Source organism: Hypanus sabinus, chromosome 28, assembly GCF_030144855.1.
Source record: "Hypanus sabinus isolate sHypSab1 chromosome 28, sHypSab1.hap1, whole genome shotgun sequence".
Lineage (NCBI taxonomy): Eukaryota > Metazoa > Chordata > Chondrichthyes > Myliobatiformes > Dasyatidae > Hypanus > Hypanus sabinus.
In genome coordinates, this window is record NC_082733.1 from 25,184,546 (window position 1) to 25,204,317 (window position 19,772).

The window sequence follows — 19,772 nt, forward strand, 5'->3', positions numbered from 1 at the left end:
GGCTGATTAGATATTGCATTAATGAGCACAGATATAGATGTACCTAATGAAGTGACCACTGAGTGTGTATTTCTGAATCAAGTTGCAATTGCGAGATATAATTTACAGATAAGATTTAAAATAACATGTGTGGAGAGGCTCCTTATTTTTGAGTTCTATCTTTTTGTAATTGAAGATTGAAGAAGTTCTTAATTGAATTAAAACAACACAAGACCATGATAAGCTTCAAATTTCTACACTCTTTTACATTGTCTGGATGACAGTGATTGAGGTCCTGTATTAGAGGGAGCAGTGTCAACACTTCATTAATTAACTCAGCAGTCTTAATACCATAGTCATAAAGTAGATGTTCCTGTTTCAAATAGCACTTTTTAAATTTTGTTTAAACCCAAATATACTTGGCAATATTTTCTACAAACTGATTTTAACGTGATTCCATCAGATATAAGCAGTAGTACTTATCTGCATGCACTAATGGCTTAGATAAAATAGCAAAGAAAGGAGCTGGATGACAAGTTTAGGGTAAAATTTAATAACTCTAAGATTAATCACAGTGTCCATTGTATGATTAACCCACAGTCATTAGGGGGTTGTAAGCAACTTTTGAACATAATGCCATGATTATAGTGCCTCGTCAGCAGTAACTGCCTGTTTATTCGCTCAATGTATCAGCATGGATTCAACATCGTGACGGTTATCTCTGATAAAGTTTTGATGCAATGCTCTAAACTACGTTTTAAGGAGCAAGTGTAGTGTGACTGGGGCAAGTGCTGGCAGGTGCTCAGAAGTTCAACTGAAAGTGTAAGGCATCGGAAAATGGCACGCCATTTGAGGGACCATGCCCAGAGGTTTCGAGAGGCTCCACGAGAAGCTCTAGTGAGGAGGTGAGAAGCAGGGAAAGTTATCCTATCTGTAGATCCATGAGCAGAAGTCAATGAGAGTAAACAGCCTTGGAGGGAGCTACAATCAAGGGGGCGTATGCCAGGAGGCAAGCCCTAAGAATGGGGTCCCACAAGACGACTAATGATAAGTGATTTAGGTTGGTAAATGAATTTACACAAACCATAGCTGCCCACCAGCATCAGGAATTACTTTATTCACTGCACCTTCATCGTGCCAACAACCTCCATCAATTAGGTTACAATGCATCCACGTGCTCCATCGCAGCTTCATGGCATGCAGCATAGTTGCAAAGCCTCATACCCACACCCTGCAGCCCGCAACCGTGGTCAGCTGTTCAACCAGGGTACATAGAACCGTATCACCCCAACAACTGGTAGGACAAGGTAACATCCAACAGAAGGCAGACAAACCTAACCAGAAAAGGAACAGACCATCTGTATGTTCATCAAACTTACCCGTACTCAGTGGGGAAAAAAATGGACCTGGCTCTCTGTTGCTGATGCCACTGAAGATATTGCCTTCGTATCCTCAAATTCCATCAGCCAAGGGGAAATATTGCAGCCCTCGCACCCTGAGACATGAGATTCTGTGGATGCTGGAAATCGAGAGCTACACGCACACAAAATGCTGGAGGAAGCGAGCAGGTCAGGCAGTCCTGAAGTAGGGCCTTGTCCCGAAACATCACCTTTTCATTTCCCTCCACGGATGCTGCCTGACCTGCTGAGCTCCTCCAGCATTTTGTGTGCATTGCTCTTTCATTCTAGTTCCGACACCATCTCCTTCCAACTGTAAAGCATTCCTCCTCTGATCTCATACCTCATTGTGTAACTTTGCATCTAATGTTGTTAACACCTGCTGTGCAGAGCTGTGTGATTTTTTTTATCATATATTAATGCCAGTGAGTGAGAAAACTGGAAGAGGATGCTGACTATTAGGCCCAGACTGGCAGCAAGAAGTTCTAGCAAACACCAAGGAGGGCGAGTGAGCCAATCTTCATCAACAAAGTTAAATAAAATAACATCAATATCAAAATAATAAATATTATATCAATTCATTGTTTGCAATTTTATTCCAAGAGCTGTGTATCCTATTTATGAAGTTATGTTGCTGAATCAAAGGAAGGCTCTCGGTTCCAGTCCAACACAACTGATAATATTCGATATTGTTGACACAAATGTGCACACTGACAGTGTGGGCTGAATGGCCTGCTTCTACATTTTAAGTTGCACAGATAAGGTAAAAGGTACATTGAAGGAAGGATCACAACTCGAAGGATGCCAGAAATTAGAGCAGCAAAGATTTATAAAATAATTATTAAATTCAGACCATCAATGAAAGGGAAGGATGCTAAGACCGGCAATATAGTATGCTTAAAGTTGTTCATTTTAAGGTAACCAAATAACAGTGATGTCTACTTTGGCAACACACACAAAATACCGGTGGAATGCAGCAGGCCAGACAGCATCTATAGGAAGAAGTACAGTCGACGTTTCAGGCCGAGACCCTTCGTCAGGCCAAAACGTCGACTGTACTTCTTCCTATAGATGCTGCCTGGTCTGCTGCGTTCCACCAGCATTTTGTGTGTGTTGCTTGAATTTCCAGCATCTGCAGATTTCCTTGTGTTTGCATGTCTACTTAGGGTTTTGAGACAGTTTTTCTAAAGTATTGCCAATTTTTCTCAAAGCTACCATTTTTTTCATTGCAGCATTATTTTAACTTTGCTTTTTTATGTAGAGAAGGCCAGTGCCTGGGATACACAGCCAGGATTGTGGAGGAAGCACAAACACAACAAATACTTTCAAGAGGCACTTAGACATGCACGCGAACACACAGAGAATGGAGGAATCTGGACCTTTTTGCAGAAAAGTTTAGTTTTATTTGGTATTATGGTCAGCACACACATTGTGGCCCAAAGAGCCTGTTCCTGGTCTATAATGTTCTATTTTCTATTACTCTCTAAAGACATTCCCCAAAAAACATGTCGCTGGATTGCAAAAAAAAAATGCAAGGATAGATTACGAGGACATAAAACTAAAAGAAATTGCAATGAAGTAAAGAAGTTTACATTTCTGGAGCAGCACATTGCATTGCTTGAAGCAGTTCTAGAATTCTTTTGCTTCATTTAAGAATAAAAGACCTAATACTGTAGTCTTCAGCTAATAAGCAGAAAAATATTTTTGCGTTCTTTCTGATTGCCTTAACATCAGAGGCTACTTAAAGGGAGCAGGAGTATAACTTCAGGTCAAGTGAGCAAAACAAGGCTTAGTAAATAAATGACAGTCACTGTTTACAATTGTCAAGAATGTGTTCATCACATACCTTTGAGTCCGTGAAATGCTGATAGCAAACATTGGCATTAGTAAAGTACACTGCACGCTCTCTTCCCAGAAGCACTGAAAATATATACTTTTACTTTAGGGTAATTGATTTTTGAGTGCTTTGTGTTCATGCACGGAGGAATGTCTGAGAACGTTTACATGTCAGCACTGTTAAAAATGTATTTACGTAAAATGGGCATTCTTTTCTTTTATGCTCGTATAGATATATTCATGTGATGTAGAAGGTGAAGCTGTTAAATTGATGGTAATGCAAATAGTACATTGTGGTGATCAGAGGCCAGAACTTTAGCCTCATGTGATAATGTTGCACAGTAGGAGAAGAAAAGTGGCACTCTGATCTCGGCAGTAGCCTTAACCTAATTAACCTCACAGGAGGATGTAAAAGATTCCGAAGTTTTTTGAAGCTCAGAGTGTTTTCTCAGTGCCTTGGCCTGTATCTGTGCCTCAAGCAATACCACCAAACGCAACTCATGAGGTGAAAAGCAAGTAGTCATAGCTTTTTTTTGTAGTTAAATTCATTCCGCTAATGTGAATGCCAATGGCAATATTGGTCTTTTCACTCTAGAGGATGATGTAACGGACATTCTGAACTACTTCAGAGGGAGGCTAAGAGTCAACCACAATAGGAAGGCAACTGAGTCACAATAGCTAGATCATAAGAGGGTTGTGTTGTTGTTCAGATATATCTTCTGCTTTATTATTATTACTCTTATTATTATTACAGCCCAATACACCATTGGCACTTAGGGCAGCAATGGACATCCTCCATCTCTGGAGGTGCTCAGGACTTCCTTCACGGTAGCACAGTGGTTAGCACAACACTTTACAGCACAGGCGGCTGGGGTTCAATTCCCGCCACTGCCTGTAAGGAGTTTGTACGTTCTCCCCATGACTGCACTGCAAACTGTTCCCCAGTTTCCTCCCACAGTCCAAAGTTAGTAGGTTAATTAGTCATTGTATATAGTCTAATGATTAGGCTCGGATTAAATCGGGGGATTGCTGTGGGTTGTGCCTCGAAAGGTAAACAAATCAATCAATAAATAAATAAAAAATCATGTCAGTAGCTCACCATTATCAGTTGAGCAAGTCCCGGGTGGAGCCTTGGGAATACCATTTTATTCAGATATAGAGGATTCTTCATTGGTGTTTCCACAACAAAATTTGTTTTACTAGTCGGGGCTAACCCCCAAACTAGTGGACCACTTTTAGTCTGGCCTCTACTCTTTGACCTGTTTGTCATGGGTAACCCTACCAAGAGCCAAAGCATAAAGTCCTGACTCCAGCTAGCAAAGTTCTCTGGGTCATTGAGGCACTTGGGCTTCCAAACCATGACAAGGTCGTGCTCCTCTTGGAGGATTCTTTAAAAATATATAAAAAAGACTTCATAACATGCAATGCAAAAGAATCTTCTGGTTTTATAAAGAAAGGAACATACAGTATGTGGATGAGCACACAAAGTCTTGGAGGAACTCAGCAGACAGCTGATGTTTAGGATCAAGTCCCTTTATCTGCACTGGACATAAAGAAGAGAGACAGCCGGTATAGAAAGTTGGGTTGGGTGAAAAGGCTGAAGCAAGGTTCTGGCTTGATTCTGACGTGGTCCCAGAGGATTAGAAGATTGCAACTATCACTTCACTCTTTAAGAAAGGAAAAAGGCAAAATTATAGGCTGGTTAGCCTAACCTCAGTGTTTGGGAAAGTGCTTGAGCCTATAATTAAGGATGAGGTTTCAGGGTACTTGGACACTAATGATAAAATAACTCAAAGTCAGCATGGTTTCTGTAAAGGGAATTCTTGCCTGACAAAGCTGTTAGAGTTCTTCAAGGAAGCAACAAGCAAGGTTGACAAAGGAGAGGTAGTGGGCATCATTTACTTGGTTTTTCAAAAGGCAATTGCTAAAATGCCACACATTAGGCTACTTAACATCCTATGGCATTATAGAAAAGATACTGGCGTGGCTGACAGGCAGGAGACAGGGAGTGGGAATGAAAGGGGCCTTTTCTGGTTGGCTGCCAGTGACTAGTGGTGTTCCTGAGAAATCAGTATTGGGACCGCTACTTTTCATATTGTTTGTCAAAGATTTGGATAACGGAATTGTTAGCTTTGTGGCAAAGTTTGCAGATGATACGAAGACAGATGGAGGGGTAGGTAGTGCTGAAGAAGCAATACGATTGCGGCAAGACTTGTCCAGATTGGAAAAATGGACAAAATAGTGGCAGATGGTGTTGGGAAATATATGATAATGCATTTTGGTAAAAGGAACAATAGTGCGGACTAATATTTAAATGGGGAGAAGGTTCAAACATCAGAGGTGCAGAGAGACTTAGGAGTCCTTGTGCAAGACTCCCAGAAGGTTACTTTGCAGGTTGCATCTGTGGTAAAGAAGGAAAATGCAATGTTGACATTTATTTCAAGGGGAATGGAATATAGAAGCAAGGAAATAATACTGAGCCTTTATAAGACATTTGTCAGGCCGCACTTAAGTATTATCAACAGTTTTGGGCCCCATATCTCAGAAAGGATGTGTTGTCATTGGAGAGAGTCCAGAGGAGGTTCACATGAATGATTCCAGGAATAAAGGGAATTTAGAAGAATGTAGGGGTATCTCTTCGAAGCCTACTGAATGTTGAAAGGACTAGATAGGGTGGATGCAGAGAGAACATTTCCTATGGTGGGAGTATTTCAGAACCTGAGGACATAGCTTCAAAATTGAGGGGTGACCTTTTAGAACAGAGGTAAGGAGGAATTTCTATAACCAGGGAGTTTTGAATCTGTGGAATGCTCTGCCACAGATTGCGGTGGAGGCCAAGTCTGTACATATATTTAAGGCAGAAGCTGATTGTTTCCTAAGTCAGGGCATCAAAGGATATGGAGAGAAGGCAGGTGTATGGGGTTGAGTGAGATCCAGGATCAGCTATGGTGGAATGGCAGAGCAGAGTTGATGGGCTAAATGGCCTAATCCTGCTCCTATGTCTTATGGAGATTTAAGAGCTGGCAAGGTAAATCCAGGTCTGTGTTTATGGAAGAGGAGGAGATGTTAATCAGCAAATGATGGAGGGGAGAGAGAGAAAATGATGTCGAAAGCTGTAAGGTGATAGGTGGAAGCAACAAAAAGGGCTAGTCAGCTTCAGACATGATTCCCACTCACCCACCTCCCTCACTGCAGAGAGAATTCCTCATTGGTATATATCTGCTCCATATAGCACCTGGACATTTTGCTGCTTTTGGATGGCCTTAATCTATAACTACTTCCATAGGGTTGATGCTGTGTCTCCACCAAATCTCTACAAGTCCCTTACCATTGCTTCTCAGAAGATCTGGATTACAGCAACGATCTCCCATTTCCGTGCATGTGCTACACACTATCTCATAGACAGCAACTCTCAGACAGTTCACAATAAAAGGACTTGAGTTTGTAATCAGTTACATTAACTCCACTCGAGTCTCTCCACAGCAGCTGCCTATGCTGCTCATTATTCCCAGCATTCTCTCTTAGCACATAGAACAGTACAGCGCAGTACAGGTTTGTTGGCCAACGGTGTTGTGCCAACATTTCAACCTACCCTAAGATCAATCTTACCATCTCCTTCTACATTGCTCCCATTTTTCTATCATCCATGTGTCTATCTAAGAGTTACTTAAATGCTCCTAATGTATTGGACCCGACCACATCCCTTGGCATAGCATTCCACACACTTACATACCACTCTCTGTCTTAAAAGAAAGGTATCTCTGTCATCCATCCTACATTTCCCTACCTTAAAATTATGCTCCATCAAATTGATAGCCATTTCCACCCTGGAAAAAAGACTCTGGCAATCCATTTGGTCTATGCTTCTTATTGTCTTGTACCCCTCTATCATGTCTTCTTTCACCCTCCTTCAATTGAAAGAAGAAAGACTTAGCCTACTCAACCTATGCTCATAAGGCATGTTGTCTAGTCTAAATCTCCTCTGCACCCTCCATAAGCCTTCTGCATCCTTCCTATAATGAGGTGACCAGAACTGAGCCCAATATTCCAGGTGCAGTCTTACCATGATTTTATAGAGCTCCATCATTTCCTTGCCACTCTTGAACTCAATCCCCCAAATAATGAAGGCCAACATGCCATTTGCCTTCTTAGTTCAGGATTTTCATCAAGTCTTATATCCCAAGTTTCTTGTAGTTTTTTTTTTCTCTCTTTCCACTCATCAATCTCCTTCCATATATATCTCCTCCACTCAAATCAAGTGCAGTTTAGAAGCTTTCACCACCCTCCTTCCATTCACACGGCCAAAACTTGAGCAGTTCAGTCTCCACTTATTGCAGATATCGTCTTTGTTTTATTTTAACCCCTGTGCCTTCTCCGCAGCTGAAAAGATTTTTGATTTCTAACTATTCCTAATTCTGTTGAAAGGTCATCAACTTGAAACGTCAGCTCTTTCCTTGCTCTTCACGGACAACGCTGGTCTCACTGAGTAATTCCACGGTTTTCTGTTCCGATTTCTGAATAAACTGTCTAACTGATTATTGTTTCACCCATTCTTTACATTTAGATGGAAGAGTGACTACTGGCAAGGACAAGCTAGCCAAATAATATTTAACCTCCCAATAACATGGAGTGCATTAACTTCCACTGAGTATAAAATCAGTAAACAGACACAAGTTCTAACCATATTCTGCAAAATATTAACTAGCCCATTAGTATTTATAGAGTGTCACGAGAAAGTGACAGTACAAACTGTATCATATTGTGGTGTGTTTATTTGCAATGAAGATGAACCCTGACAGGGCCTATTGAACAAAAGCCAGTATAATAGCCTCTGTTTCATTTGTCGGTTTTTTTGACCTTCGTTGCAAATAGAGGGCAGTCAGAATTCCTGGTCTTGTAATGTTTTAAAATTAGTTCTGCTTGTCTAAAATGCTTAGCATTTCATGTGCTGGACAGCTCCAATGCAACTGGAATAAAAGCCCATTTGTGCTTAAATAGGCAAGGTTACTAACTACAATTGCCTTGAGCTACTTTGTCTCTTTATATAGATATTTAAAGATGTAGCTGCTTGTTTAGATGGATGAAAATGCCCATCCAATCGCAGAACAGTTTCTGGCTCCATAGTAAACAATTTCAAATGGCTGTGTGGATCCAAGGAAGGAAATATTGTAAGCTGAAAGATACTAAACAAGGAAAAGGTCATATGACTTTTCAATTGTTCCTTTCACTTCTGTTTAATCTATTTTATCAAGGTTTCTACCGACAGATGTCAAAGGATATTAAACTGAGATTCAGAGTTTGCAAACGTGAGCCCATAAGCCACATACTTCCTGGACCTTTAGCCAGCACTATTTAATGATTATCTCTATGGGATTGTGTGAGTTAAAGAAAAGATATGAAAATTTCTAACACTCTTTCTTGCTTCAGTACTCACCCCAAACACTTACTCACTCTGGGTTTGTTTCCTCTCCACCTTCTCATTCTTTCTCTCCCTATGTCACTATCTCCCATTTTTTCTCCATTTATATGGTTTCCTGTCTGTCTCTCTGTCCATCTGTCTGACTCTCTATGTCTGTCTCTTTCTGTCTCTTCCTGTTTGTCTCTCTCTGTCCATCTCTCCATCTTTCAGAAACGTTTCTTGACAGTAGGTCAATATCAGTTACTCCAGTTTGGTATGGATGATTGAGGAGATGGTTGTAAATGTATGTACTAATATTACTAACAGTAGGAGTCAGAAACAAAAAAAAATTCTCATACTAAGCATTCTTTGTCATAATGAGAGTAAGTAACAAGGGCGAACTTTCCATCTGAGACTAGATGAATGGCAGATATATTGAAAGTCTTCTAAAAATTGAGCTGCAGAAAATAATTTGATGGGGAGCTGGACACAAAAATTGAGGTTTTGAACAAATAAGCTTTACCTTTTTATATATATTTTTTTGGCAGAATTGCAGATATGTAGAGTTGCTTCAATTTGTCACACGATCCACTGGGGCATCTTTGATGTACAAGGAATAGAAAACACAATGAATCCAAATAAGTTACCACCTTCAAAAAGGGTTTTGATAATCAGTTATTTATTAGTTGTGGTGTAGGATATTGGAATGAGCTCTGATGATTCAGTATTGTCTGAGAATAATTACCATCTGCTGGAGTGGACTTGCTATCATAGCAGTGTCGTTTCCCTTCAGACCACCACCATTCAAGCAGGCAGCTCATCATCACCTTATTGAGGGCATTTCAGGTTGGGCAATAAATGTCCAACTCTGGATGAAATTCCGGATTTATTTTTCCTGTGGAAGGTAATTATAGAGATGCAGAGAATAGGTGTGCATTGCAACTTATTTTTCTTGATTACTTTCTACAAACAAGTTCTCCTCTGGAAATAACTGAAGGCTTGATGTGTAACTTGCAGCTACTGTAGTTCCATTTGATGAGCTAATTAGTCTCTTCCTACTTCACTTTGAAACTTGAGTCAAAATATTACTCTGCATTTATAACTTTGTTTTAGATTAGTAAAATCCATATCTAATAAGAATAATTGGCATATGAATATCAAAAAAGTATCACAGGGATCATTTAAAAATAGAGAAGGTTGCTTTCATTAGTAAATGATTCAAGTTTTTTTTGCCATTTGTCAGTACACAAGTGCAAAGGAAAACAAAATTATTATATGCAGCATAAAGATCACAATAAAATATAAAAATATAAATACATAAGATTAGCTCATATACACAGATTGATTGCATGTACATAAGATGATGGCATGTACATAAGATGATGTTAGGATATAGAAGCCTTTGTACATAAGATGATTCTGACAGGAAATGATAAAACGTACTGGTGGTAGGGAGTGTGACAGGTTGGTTTAGTGGGCAGAGGTGTTGATCATCCTGACGATCTTGGGGAAGTAACTCTTTTTGTGTCTGGTGGTCCTGGTGTGGACACTGTGCAGCTTCTTTCCTGTTGGGAGTGGGACGCACACATATGAAACATATAACACAGGTATAAAACAACATATACTTTCAAATGCTATATTATAGGAAAAGTGCTTTAGTAAGGTGGGAGGGGGTATTGCATTTGGTTTCAATGAAAGGGTTAACATTCTGCTTTTTTTCAATGTCTAAGCTAATTTTAGAAAGCATTTATTTCTTATTATCACTGTCTTTGTTACTTCAGCTACCCCATAATAAGGCAATAATTGTGATGGCCATCTGGTTACAATCTTCAGTTATCTAATTGAGGTACACATCAAGGTACACCCAACATACAGCATTATTCCCACCACCCCCCCCCCCAAGTTCAACACAATATTAACATTCCAATATAGATCAAAATGTAATGATTTCCAAATTACAGAGTTTAAATAATATCAATACAGCACAAATAGAATGGGAGTGATTCTTTATTTCCCGACTAAGGTCAGTCATGATGCGGTGTCCATCAGTGCAAAGTGACCTTGCGTATTGTTTGAAAATCCATTATTATCATTACATACACTTCAGAGAAGTGGCAATTTTAGGGATGGATGGTGTAATGCTGCCACTTAAGATACAGAGTGCATGCATTACTGACCTAATAAGTTAATGGTATTTGTTACTGTGAAAGCTGTTCAGTATCTGGAGTTTATTGACTAAATACATAATTATATAAATTAAGTGTATCAATAAAGATATCAAACACATCAACAGTTCCTTTCCTGTATTTTTATCACCTCATTTAACATTGGCAATTTTCTCCATATTATTTAAAAAAAACTCCAGCTATCAACTACCTATGTTGTCATACAAACATTAGGATTCAGTGTCTCTTCAGGATCTAATCACTGACCTAAAGTCTCTTTAATTTTGATTGTGTCAAGGGAATAAGTTTGCACAGAAATTTCTCATCTCCGGTCCTGAGCATATTAACAAAGAGTCTTCTCATTCTGGGTAGAAGTATTGCTCAGTATAATACAAGGGAATCAGAAAACAGTGGTAGAAAGGGAAGGTGCAGGGTGGGGGTTTGGAAATCTGACTCATGCCACTGGCATCATGCCACTCTATAATGCTTAGCAAAGCCAATGCCTGCACGTGCTTCCTACCTATCTATCTGTGCTGAATTGATATTATTTTAAGTCCATAATTTGCAAGCCTTTGGCTTCAAAGTGATGGTTAACATAAAATGCAATCCAATGGGCAGCCTGATGTTGCCCCGAAATAATGAGTTGGAAAGTATTACAACTTTTTTCTTTGCTTGCATCATTTATTTAATTAGTGTGCCAAAGTTCAACTCCTAAACAAGATTTGTCAAGGTTATGCATGGAGTGCCAGGCATGGCCTTCCTCTCTGAGTCATAAGGTTGCAGCTTCAAACCTCTCCCAAAGACTTTCACAGATTATCCATGTCTTTCAGGCAAAGTGATGAACTGAGGAAGATACAGAAGCCACTACTGACGCTTTATGAGGTGTGTAGAGCCCCTTATCTAAGAAAGGATGTGCTCTCATTGGAGAAGATCCAGAGGAGGTTCACAAAAAAGATCCCAGAGATGAAAGGGTTAATGTCCGAGGAGTGTTGGATGACTCTGAGCCTGTACTCACTGGAGTTTAGAATGAGGGGCGATCTCATTGAAACCTATCAAATATTGCAAGGTCTAGATAGAATAGATGTGGAAATGTCATCTCCAATAGAGAGGGAGACTAGGGCCAGAAGGCACAGCCTCAGAATAGATGGGCATCCATTTACAAGATCGATAGGGTGGGATTTCTTTATCCAGAGGGCAGTGAATCTGTGGAGTTCATTGCTACAGACAGCCAGGGAGACCAAGTCGCTGGGTATACTTAAAGCAGAGGTTGATAGGTTCTTGATTAGTCAAAGTGTTAAAGGTTACAGGGAAAAGGCAGGGGAATGGGGTTCAGATGGATAATGAATCAGCCATGATGGAATGACGGAGCAGACTTGATGGGCGTAATAGCCAAATTCTGTTCCTATGGTCTTATTGTCTTAAGATGCCACCTTTCAATTGAAATATTATCTGGGGTCTTCTTATATTTAACTATCATAGTAATCCTCCAATTTTCTTGCCCACGTATATCTATCTACAGCCACCACCAGAAGTTACATCTCACTATTGCTTGAGGGACCTTGCTACGTGCAAATAGGCTCTTCTGTTCTAAACTGCACTTCAGTCCTGAAGCAAAAAAAAAGCTCCTGTTTTTCAAAGCTCTCATTATTTATATTTCCTCTTAGCAGGCATTTGGTGTATAGTCTTTGGCCTCACAGCCTTGTTTTTGATCTCAAAGTTATGCACAGCAGCCCAAATAATGAGCTTCTATATGGATTCAGTATGGCAATTTGTCTCTTCTTGACATGGTGGGGTCTTTAATGTGATGCTGCTGTTTATGACTTAAGAACTTGAATTATTATGTCTCTACTTTTCTGCATCACTCTTTCCCCTTTTGAATTGTAATTCTTAGATTTTTAATTGAAATGAGCCTCCTTACATTTACAGAGATTGAATTCATTCACCCTCATTTTTGTCCATTTCATTACCTAATCAGTATCTACTTGGACCTTCCTTTTAGTCTTTAGAATGGTTCAGATATACAGTAGATAACATGGCAATTACAGCGCATGTTGGCAATGACCCACAGTGAATGGAATCAATCCAAGTCTCATGCACCCCTTTCTTTCTCTTTTGTTTCATAGAATCATTGTCATAGAGCACTGCGGCACAGAAACAGTCCCTTCGCCCCATCTTCTCCATGCTGAACTATTAATCTGCCTCATCCCATTGACCTCAGCTGAACCATAGCCCTCTCACTCATGTGCCTGGCCAAAGTGCTTTTAAATGTTGAAATCAAACTCCAATTCACCACCCACTAGCAACTCATCCCACACTCTCAGCAGCCTCTGTGTAAATAAATTCCCATCATCTTTGCCTTAAATATTCCACCTTTTACCCTTAACTCATGACCTCTATTTCTAGTCTCACCCAATCTCAATGGAAGAAGCCTGCTTAAAATTACCCTATCCATACCACTTAGAATTTTGTATACCTCTATCAAATCTCCCCTCATTCTGCTGTGGTTTAGGGAATAAAGTCCTAACCTATCCAACCCTTCTCTACAACCTGGGCCCTCAAATCCTGGCAACATCCTTGTAAATTTTTTTTGCACACTTATTGATATCTTTCCTGCAGGTAGGTGAGCATAACTGCACACTATACTCCAAATCAGGCCTCACCAACATCTTGTACAATTTCAATATAACATCCCACACAACTCATCCTTGACCGTTCTGCTGATCAGCCAAAGGTCAGAAGCAGCGGCAGAGCAACACCTCATGGGATATCCCACCTCACTTGTAACCATTTTTGGAAAAACGTGTCACCCTTCAAAATAGTTTCAATGCAATTTTTCCTAAATAGCTTTCTTGAAGCAGAAATTGATAGATAGGATGTCAGAGACATTCAAATAGTATTTAGCCCCACTCATTTGCGCTAAAACAAATTTTCGGTCACTTTTTTATTTTGCATCGTTTTCTGCATGGTGAATTGCCTGTTCTCCACCATCACCATCTCCCTGCCCCTACGTATATCATCTCTTCACAGAATTCCATCAAGATTGTAACATACATATAGCTTAATTATTTTGGAGGAGCACATTACATACAAATGTTTTGTTCCCACTGTAATTTTCAATGCCCACAATGAATATGGAGAATGCATTCACAAAAAGTGTTCACTAATTCCATTTCCTTCCACAGCAGGAAGAGAATTTAAAATTGTAGCATGACCATTTACACTCAATAGCCACTTTATTAGGTAGGGAGTGGAACCCAGTGTAGTGTTCTGCTGTTGTAGCCCATCCACTTCAACATTCGACTTGTGCATTCAGAAATGTTGTAAAGCGAAGTTATTTGACTTCCTGTTGTCTTTCTGTCAGCTTGAACCAGTCTGGCCATTCTCCTCTGACCTCTCTCATTAACAAGACTATTTTCACTAGATTTTTTTTGTTTGTTTATTGCACCAGTCTCTGTAAACTCTAGAGACTATTGTGCGTGAAAATCCCAGGACATCAGCAGTTTCTGAACTACTCAACCACCCCCGTTTGGCATCAACAATCATTCCACAGTCAAAGTCACTTAGATCACATTTCTTCCCCACTCTGATGCTTGGTCTGAACAATTGTCTGCATTCTCCTATGCATTGAGTTACTGCAACATGATTGGCCGATTAGATACTTGCATTTGCCAGCAGGCGCGCAGCTGTACCTAATAAATTGGCCACTGAGTGTATATAAGAACATACAAAGGGAATTTCTAACAGAGTAGCCCAGGAAATACATGCAAATGCAAAGAAAAATAATTGGCTGTGATATAAAGCAAATGGTAAAGTAGAAAAGAGCAATCTTTCCTGATACACGTCTATAGGTAAATAAGTTTGTTCGGTTGGGAAGTAGTAAATCTACACCAATAAAAAGAATTGAGTAATGCCTTAGAATAAATTGGATGTCTGTTTTTGTGGCTCCTTAACATGCTGATTAGCTACCACGATAACTGCCATTTCCTTGGCGTCTCACGGGCATTCTGCAGAATCTATATTTGCCAACCTTCCCCAGAATGACAGACCAAAAGCCAATTTTGTCTGCTAAACATTATCATGGCCAGCTTCTTGGCAGATTTGCTCCCTGCAGAACAGAGGAGGAATTAAGTTTATCAAAGAACTCTATATCAGATAATTTAATTTTTCTAAATTGTTCTTTATAACAGTGGAAAGATTTCATTATTTCTTTTAAGCACCATTCATATTTCGTTGGATTGAAGTGCCCTCTAGAAAGATTCCAACAACAAGAAGGAGTTTACTTTTTTTTTGAGATATATCACATTCATTTAATCTTTTGCCCAGAATCCCCAAGTGCTCACGATGACTTCTGTTACTCCATAGGGATTCTGTGAAGATCTCCTCGTTTCTGCTTAATAACAGTTGGTAAGGCTTCTCCTCAATTTTAAGCACCATATAAAATGTGTACAAAAGCAAAATAACATAGATGCTGGAGGTCTGAAATAGTCAAAAAAAAATGGGAGAAACAAAGCTAACATTCTAGGTCAATGACAAACCCATCAGAGTAATATGTATTACCTTCTCATCTGATGTAGACCACAAATGATCACATCGTTATTGCATAATTTTGAGTTCTATGACAAAGACTTGAAGCCAATGATAGTACACAAATGTCTGGTGTGGAAGCTACATGCTTAATGGGCAGGCAATTTGTATATTTGCCGATGAATGAATGTGTCAGACTCTTTGAAATTCAAATGCTCCTTAGCAGGTGCAGTGCTCTGCAACAAACTTTAATTCCCAAGGGCTTTCTCAGAAATATATCGTGTTAGAGGCCATGATTGCGAAGTCAGTGTTCATCAACCGATCTTTGCTTGTGCTGTGGCCTGGAGGTGCAGAGGAGGTTCTTCAGCTTTTGGTTGAGGCTATGGTGGGATCAGGGGTCAGAAGACCAGCAATGGCTCATGGTAAGGTGGAGTTACCAGGGTGGAATCAGTGCTAACAGCACATTGGCAGATGAGGGTACTGGGAGTCGTTGTTGGTACTATACCGGACGGATTGTTAATGGAGACTGGTATTTTCCAAGAATAGTATCACAGCATTGACTGCGAGTTTAGGGAATGTGCCTGGAGATATGGGTTTATTTGGAACTCTGTTCAGAGTGTGAAGAGGATGGATTACAGGTATTACGGCTTGATGTTGTGCTGGGAAGACCATTTTTTTTCCACAGCAATCCAATAATGGGCGGTCCAAATTCCCTTGAAATGCTCCAAAAGGAAAATGTAACCAGGCACAAGGAAAAGCCTGGAACACTTCCCATAGTGATGCAAAGTGATTCAGACTGTGCTCCAGTCCAGAAATAACCAATTTTTAGGTGCATAAAGAAACAATAATGCTCTTGGATTTCTAGACAACAATTGTTGAAAGCTCCATTTGATTTGGTTGTTGCAAGCAGCTCACAGGAAATAACTAGACACCTTTTCCTTGATAACTCGTAGTAATTGTTGTACCAGTTTATCACTTCAAGACCAATGAAATGAATAGCCAAACAGTTCTGTATCTTGTAACAGATTCAGGACTTTTCCAAATTGGTACTGGCAGCCAAGTATTAATGGGAGAAAAATCAATTCTGCATTACATAACTTGTCATTTTCTCCTGCTCTTTGACTATGATGATAATTGTCAAGGCTGAATCTGAAACAAAAATAAAAATTGGTAGCAAGGAATAGATGTGGATGATGGAAACTGTGCTTTGAATTTCACTGGTGTGGTATCAGAAATGCGGCATTACATCGTGCCCACTAATCCAGGTTTGGTGACAAAATTAATATTATCTATAACCTAAGAAATATCATATTTGAGATGAGACAAAAATAAACAAAGATGGGATTGCATTGCCAAAAACCTGCATTCAGGGGAATCCTGAGATTCCTGTTGCCTGCCATTTAATACCTCGTCCCACTCCCACTCAGACAACTCAGACTGGCTTGTGGTCTCTTGTACTGTCATGGTGAGGTACAATGCAAGGTTGAGGAACAGCACCTCATTTTCTCTCTGGGCACATTGTAGTGTTCTGGACTCAATAATGAAATCTGTAACTTCAAGTAACTCAATTTTTCAGTCATCTCAGTCATCCATCTGTAATAATAACTCAACTTGCCTTTACATTCCTTCCTTTTGTTCTCTCTCTAGGAGTGGAGGACATGTCCAGGGTCACCTTCTGGGCTTGTCCACCTGTTCTGCATTTTGCAACATCCACATTCATTGATCTGCATTCTTTTGCCTATGCACTCACTCTCTAACTGCCCCATTCACCATTGACCTTGTTGACATCTTACCCCCAGGGTTCCGTGGAATGGAGAATGCACTACAATGGACAGGAAGGTTCTACAACAGGTAGTTAAAACTGCCCAAAGTATCACTGGCACCAGCCTATCCGCCATCAAGGACCTATAAACAGAAAGGTGCCAGGAAAGGCCAGCAGTATCCTAAAGCATCCCACCCATCCCGCTCATGCGCTGTTTACCATTAGGGAAGAGGCTACATAGTATCCATGCCAGGACCACTAGACTCAAAAACAGTTACTCTCCCCAAGCCATCAGTCTGACCGACTCCTAAGCCCAGTAACCTACCCAACCACCACTACATCCACTTTGCATCATTTTATGTACTGTACATACAATTAATCAATGTATATAAAATCTTATCTATATACACGGCCACACTCAAACAGTTGCTTGTGCTCTATAGAATTGTTTTATATTTAGATTTAGTGTTTTTTTTCCTTGCATTGTGTTCTTTTTGCTTATTGTGTTTTTTTACGCTGCATCGAATCCAGAGTAACAATCATTTCATTCTCCTTTTCACCTGTGAAACCACCTCGGCTGTGTAAGTCGAGGGAAAACACACTCCGGTCCCCCCAAGCCCATGAGGTTGAGACAAACCCTGGTTTGTGTGGATGCTGTGTAATTTGCTACCCTGTTACAGCTCAGTGCCAAGAGAAAACAGACTGCACACCACATAAGATTAAAGGAATTATATCTATGCATCTTAACTTAAAGGTTAGTCAAGAGAAGAAAGAAAAAAACAAAAAGGTCCCTTTATAATTAAACAAATGTGCATAAGTTGGAGCTTAACTCTTCCAAAAGTCATACATATTCACCAAGCCTCAGCAGACCCCAGGACCTTACTCCATCGAATCACTGTCCCCCTGTGGTGTACTACATATACCCCCCCCCCCACTGACTGCTCCTGTGGCTCCTCCCACAGACCCCAGTATAAAGGCAATTGAGGCCTGAGCCCGGCCCTCAGTCTCCAGGATGTAGTATGGTGGTCAACTACTGCTTGTTCTTTCTTCCAGTCAATAAAAGCCGATATCTCACCTTTACGTCTCAGAGAGAGTTATGGATGGTGCATCACCCCCACCAGGTTGAATCCTGTGACTGATTCTCTCCGGCATCTTCTCTCTTCATCTCCTGCCAAACAAAGGACGCAGTTCACACTGAAGTCAGTCCCACAACACAAAAACACACTCCCCTCACTGGACAGCTCACACTCCAAAGCACCTGTTACCTCTATCCATAACCCAAAGATGACTTCTACAGAAAGACCATTACACTAGCAGTGGAACACTTCCCAACGTGTTACACTTGTGTACTGGCAAATGATAATAAACAATCTTGAATCCTGAAATACCCAGCTTTACCCTCTCAAGAGACATTTCTCTGGCTCCCTGCTTTCTTTATGGCTTTATAAGCATATTTTGTTTCCTTGTCAATTCTGATGAAGGGTCCCTGCCCTGAAACACTAAATCCATTTCTCCTCCCACAGATGTGAGCTGACCTGCTGACCACTTCCAGCATTTTTATGTTCTACTTTCGGTGGGATGCATCCTGGGATTGGTTACTAGCCCACAGAGGGGAGAAGTGACTGAGAACTTTGCTAAATGATCAGTTCTGAAATGAATTCTGGGAGGAGTGAACAGATGAACCTGAAGTGCTTAAAAGAGAGTTTCCACAAAACAAAGCCTCAACCTTGTTGCCTTAGCAACCACATTACATACATTATTATGGATTATACTGTGTTGTGCTGTTTAATGGCAGGTGGCAAGTTTCAACTTACAGAACAGTGACTGCAGTAAAAAATTTCAGCATATTAAAAACTAACTAAGAATCCAAAGGAATAAATTAATCACATATTGCTATGGGGGGGGGGGAATATAACAGCTGCTAAGCAGTTATCTTATGAAGAAAATAATTTATTACAATCTGGTTACAAGTAGATAATCATGAAAATGTTGAACAAATAAGTGAATGACTTGCTTAAAGAATACTCTGATCTGACCAATAGGTTAAAAAAAAGCCAATGAAGGTTTCTTTATAGATTGCTCTACTGTGTGCTCTGAGAAGTGAAAATTGTCTATGGATTTCTTCGATAAATGAAATATGCTTTTGAAAAAGCAAGTTCAATGCTGTTCTGTACCTGGATGTTCGATGAAGATTGTCACTCTTCTCCCCCACTACAAAATGTGTTCTATTAGAACTGAATCTATTTGTTTTTCATCTAGCAACTGTGCCACTAAAGATTCCACTTCATGGTGTTTATGTATTGTGAGGCATGCTCATTATTGACTTGGTGTCATGTGACGCACTGATTCTGTGTACCTTCGGTGTGAAGGGCTTACAGCACACTGCCATGTCTATTCATCTCCTTCCCCCGCACCCCCCCCCCCCAAGTGCCACGTTCTTTGTAAAACATGAAGGACAATCATGAGGGCAATGGGAAAGAAGGACAACGAGATAGCTGGGCAGACCTTTGAGCAAACGTCTTCCTTTCGAAAGGTATGGTGGTCTGTTCGAAGACAACATAATCATCCTAAACAACACATACAAAATGCTAGAAGAACTCAGCAGGTCTGGCTGAGAGCTTCAGGATCCTAAGCATGCCTGGAGAACAATGTGCTACTGTATTTTGAGGTACTTTGGCCCATCAAGACTAGTTCAAAGTGATCCTATGCTA

At 40.2% G+C, this 19,772-nt stretch overlaps 1 protein-coding gene and 2 long non-coding RNA genes across 9 annotated transcripts in view; 1 reads left to right on the forward strand and 2 right to left on the reverse strand.

Annotated features, from left to right (window-relative positions):
* The window catches only part of LOC132382494 (uncharacterized), a 44,116-nt gene extending 36,387 nt beyond the window's left edge, over positions 1 to 7,729 (reverse strand). The window contains exon 1 of the long non-coding RNA XR_009508352.1: positions 7,276 to 7,729. This is a non-coding gene — a long non-coding RNA (uncharacterized LOC132382494). The remainder of the gene's footprint in view (positions 1 to 7,275) is intronic.
* LOC132382495 (WD repeat-containing protein 72-like) overlaps positions 1 to 19,772 on the forward strand; it is a 502,802-nt gene that overhangs the window by 449,975 nt on the left and 33,055 nt on the right. Inside the window, exon 22 of one of the 2 annotated variants that reach the window (XM_059952751.1) lies at positions 11,606 to 11,637. The exons of the other annotated variant lie outside the window; for it this stretch is intronic. Coding sequence (XP_059808734.1) covers positions 11,606 to 11,622 — 17 coding nt within the window. The 3' untranslated portion in view covers positions 11,623 to 11,637. Of the gene's footprint in view, positions 1 to 11,605; positions 11,638 to 19,772 lie in introns of those variants that run through there. 2 annotated transcript variants of the gene reach the window in all.
* LOC132382500 (uncharacterized) overlaps positions 8,346 to 19,772 on the reverse strand; it is a 58,854-nt gene continuing 47,427 nt past the window's right edge. Inside the window, exons 4-6 of one of the 6 annotated variants that reach the window (XR_009508358.1) lie at positions 18,137 to 18,229; positions 10,054 to 10,175; positions 8,346 to 9,505 (exon numbers count right to left, since the gene is read on the reverse strand). This is a non-coding gene — a long non-coding RNA (uncharacterized LOC132382500). The remainder of the gene's footprint in view (positions 9,506 to 10,053; positions 10,176 to 18,136; positions 18,230 to 19,772) is intronic. The other 5 variants (XR_009508360.1, XR_009508359.1, XR_009508361.1 and 2 more) reach the window with 5 other exon arrangements.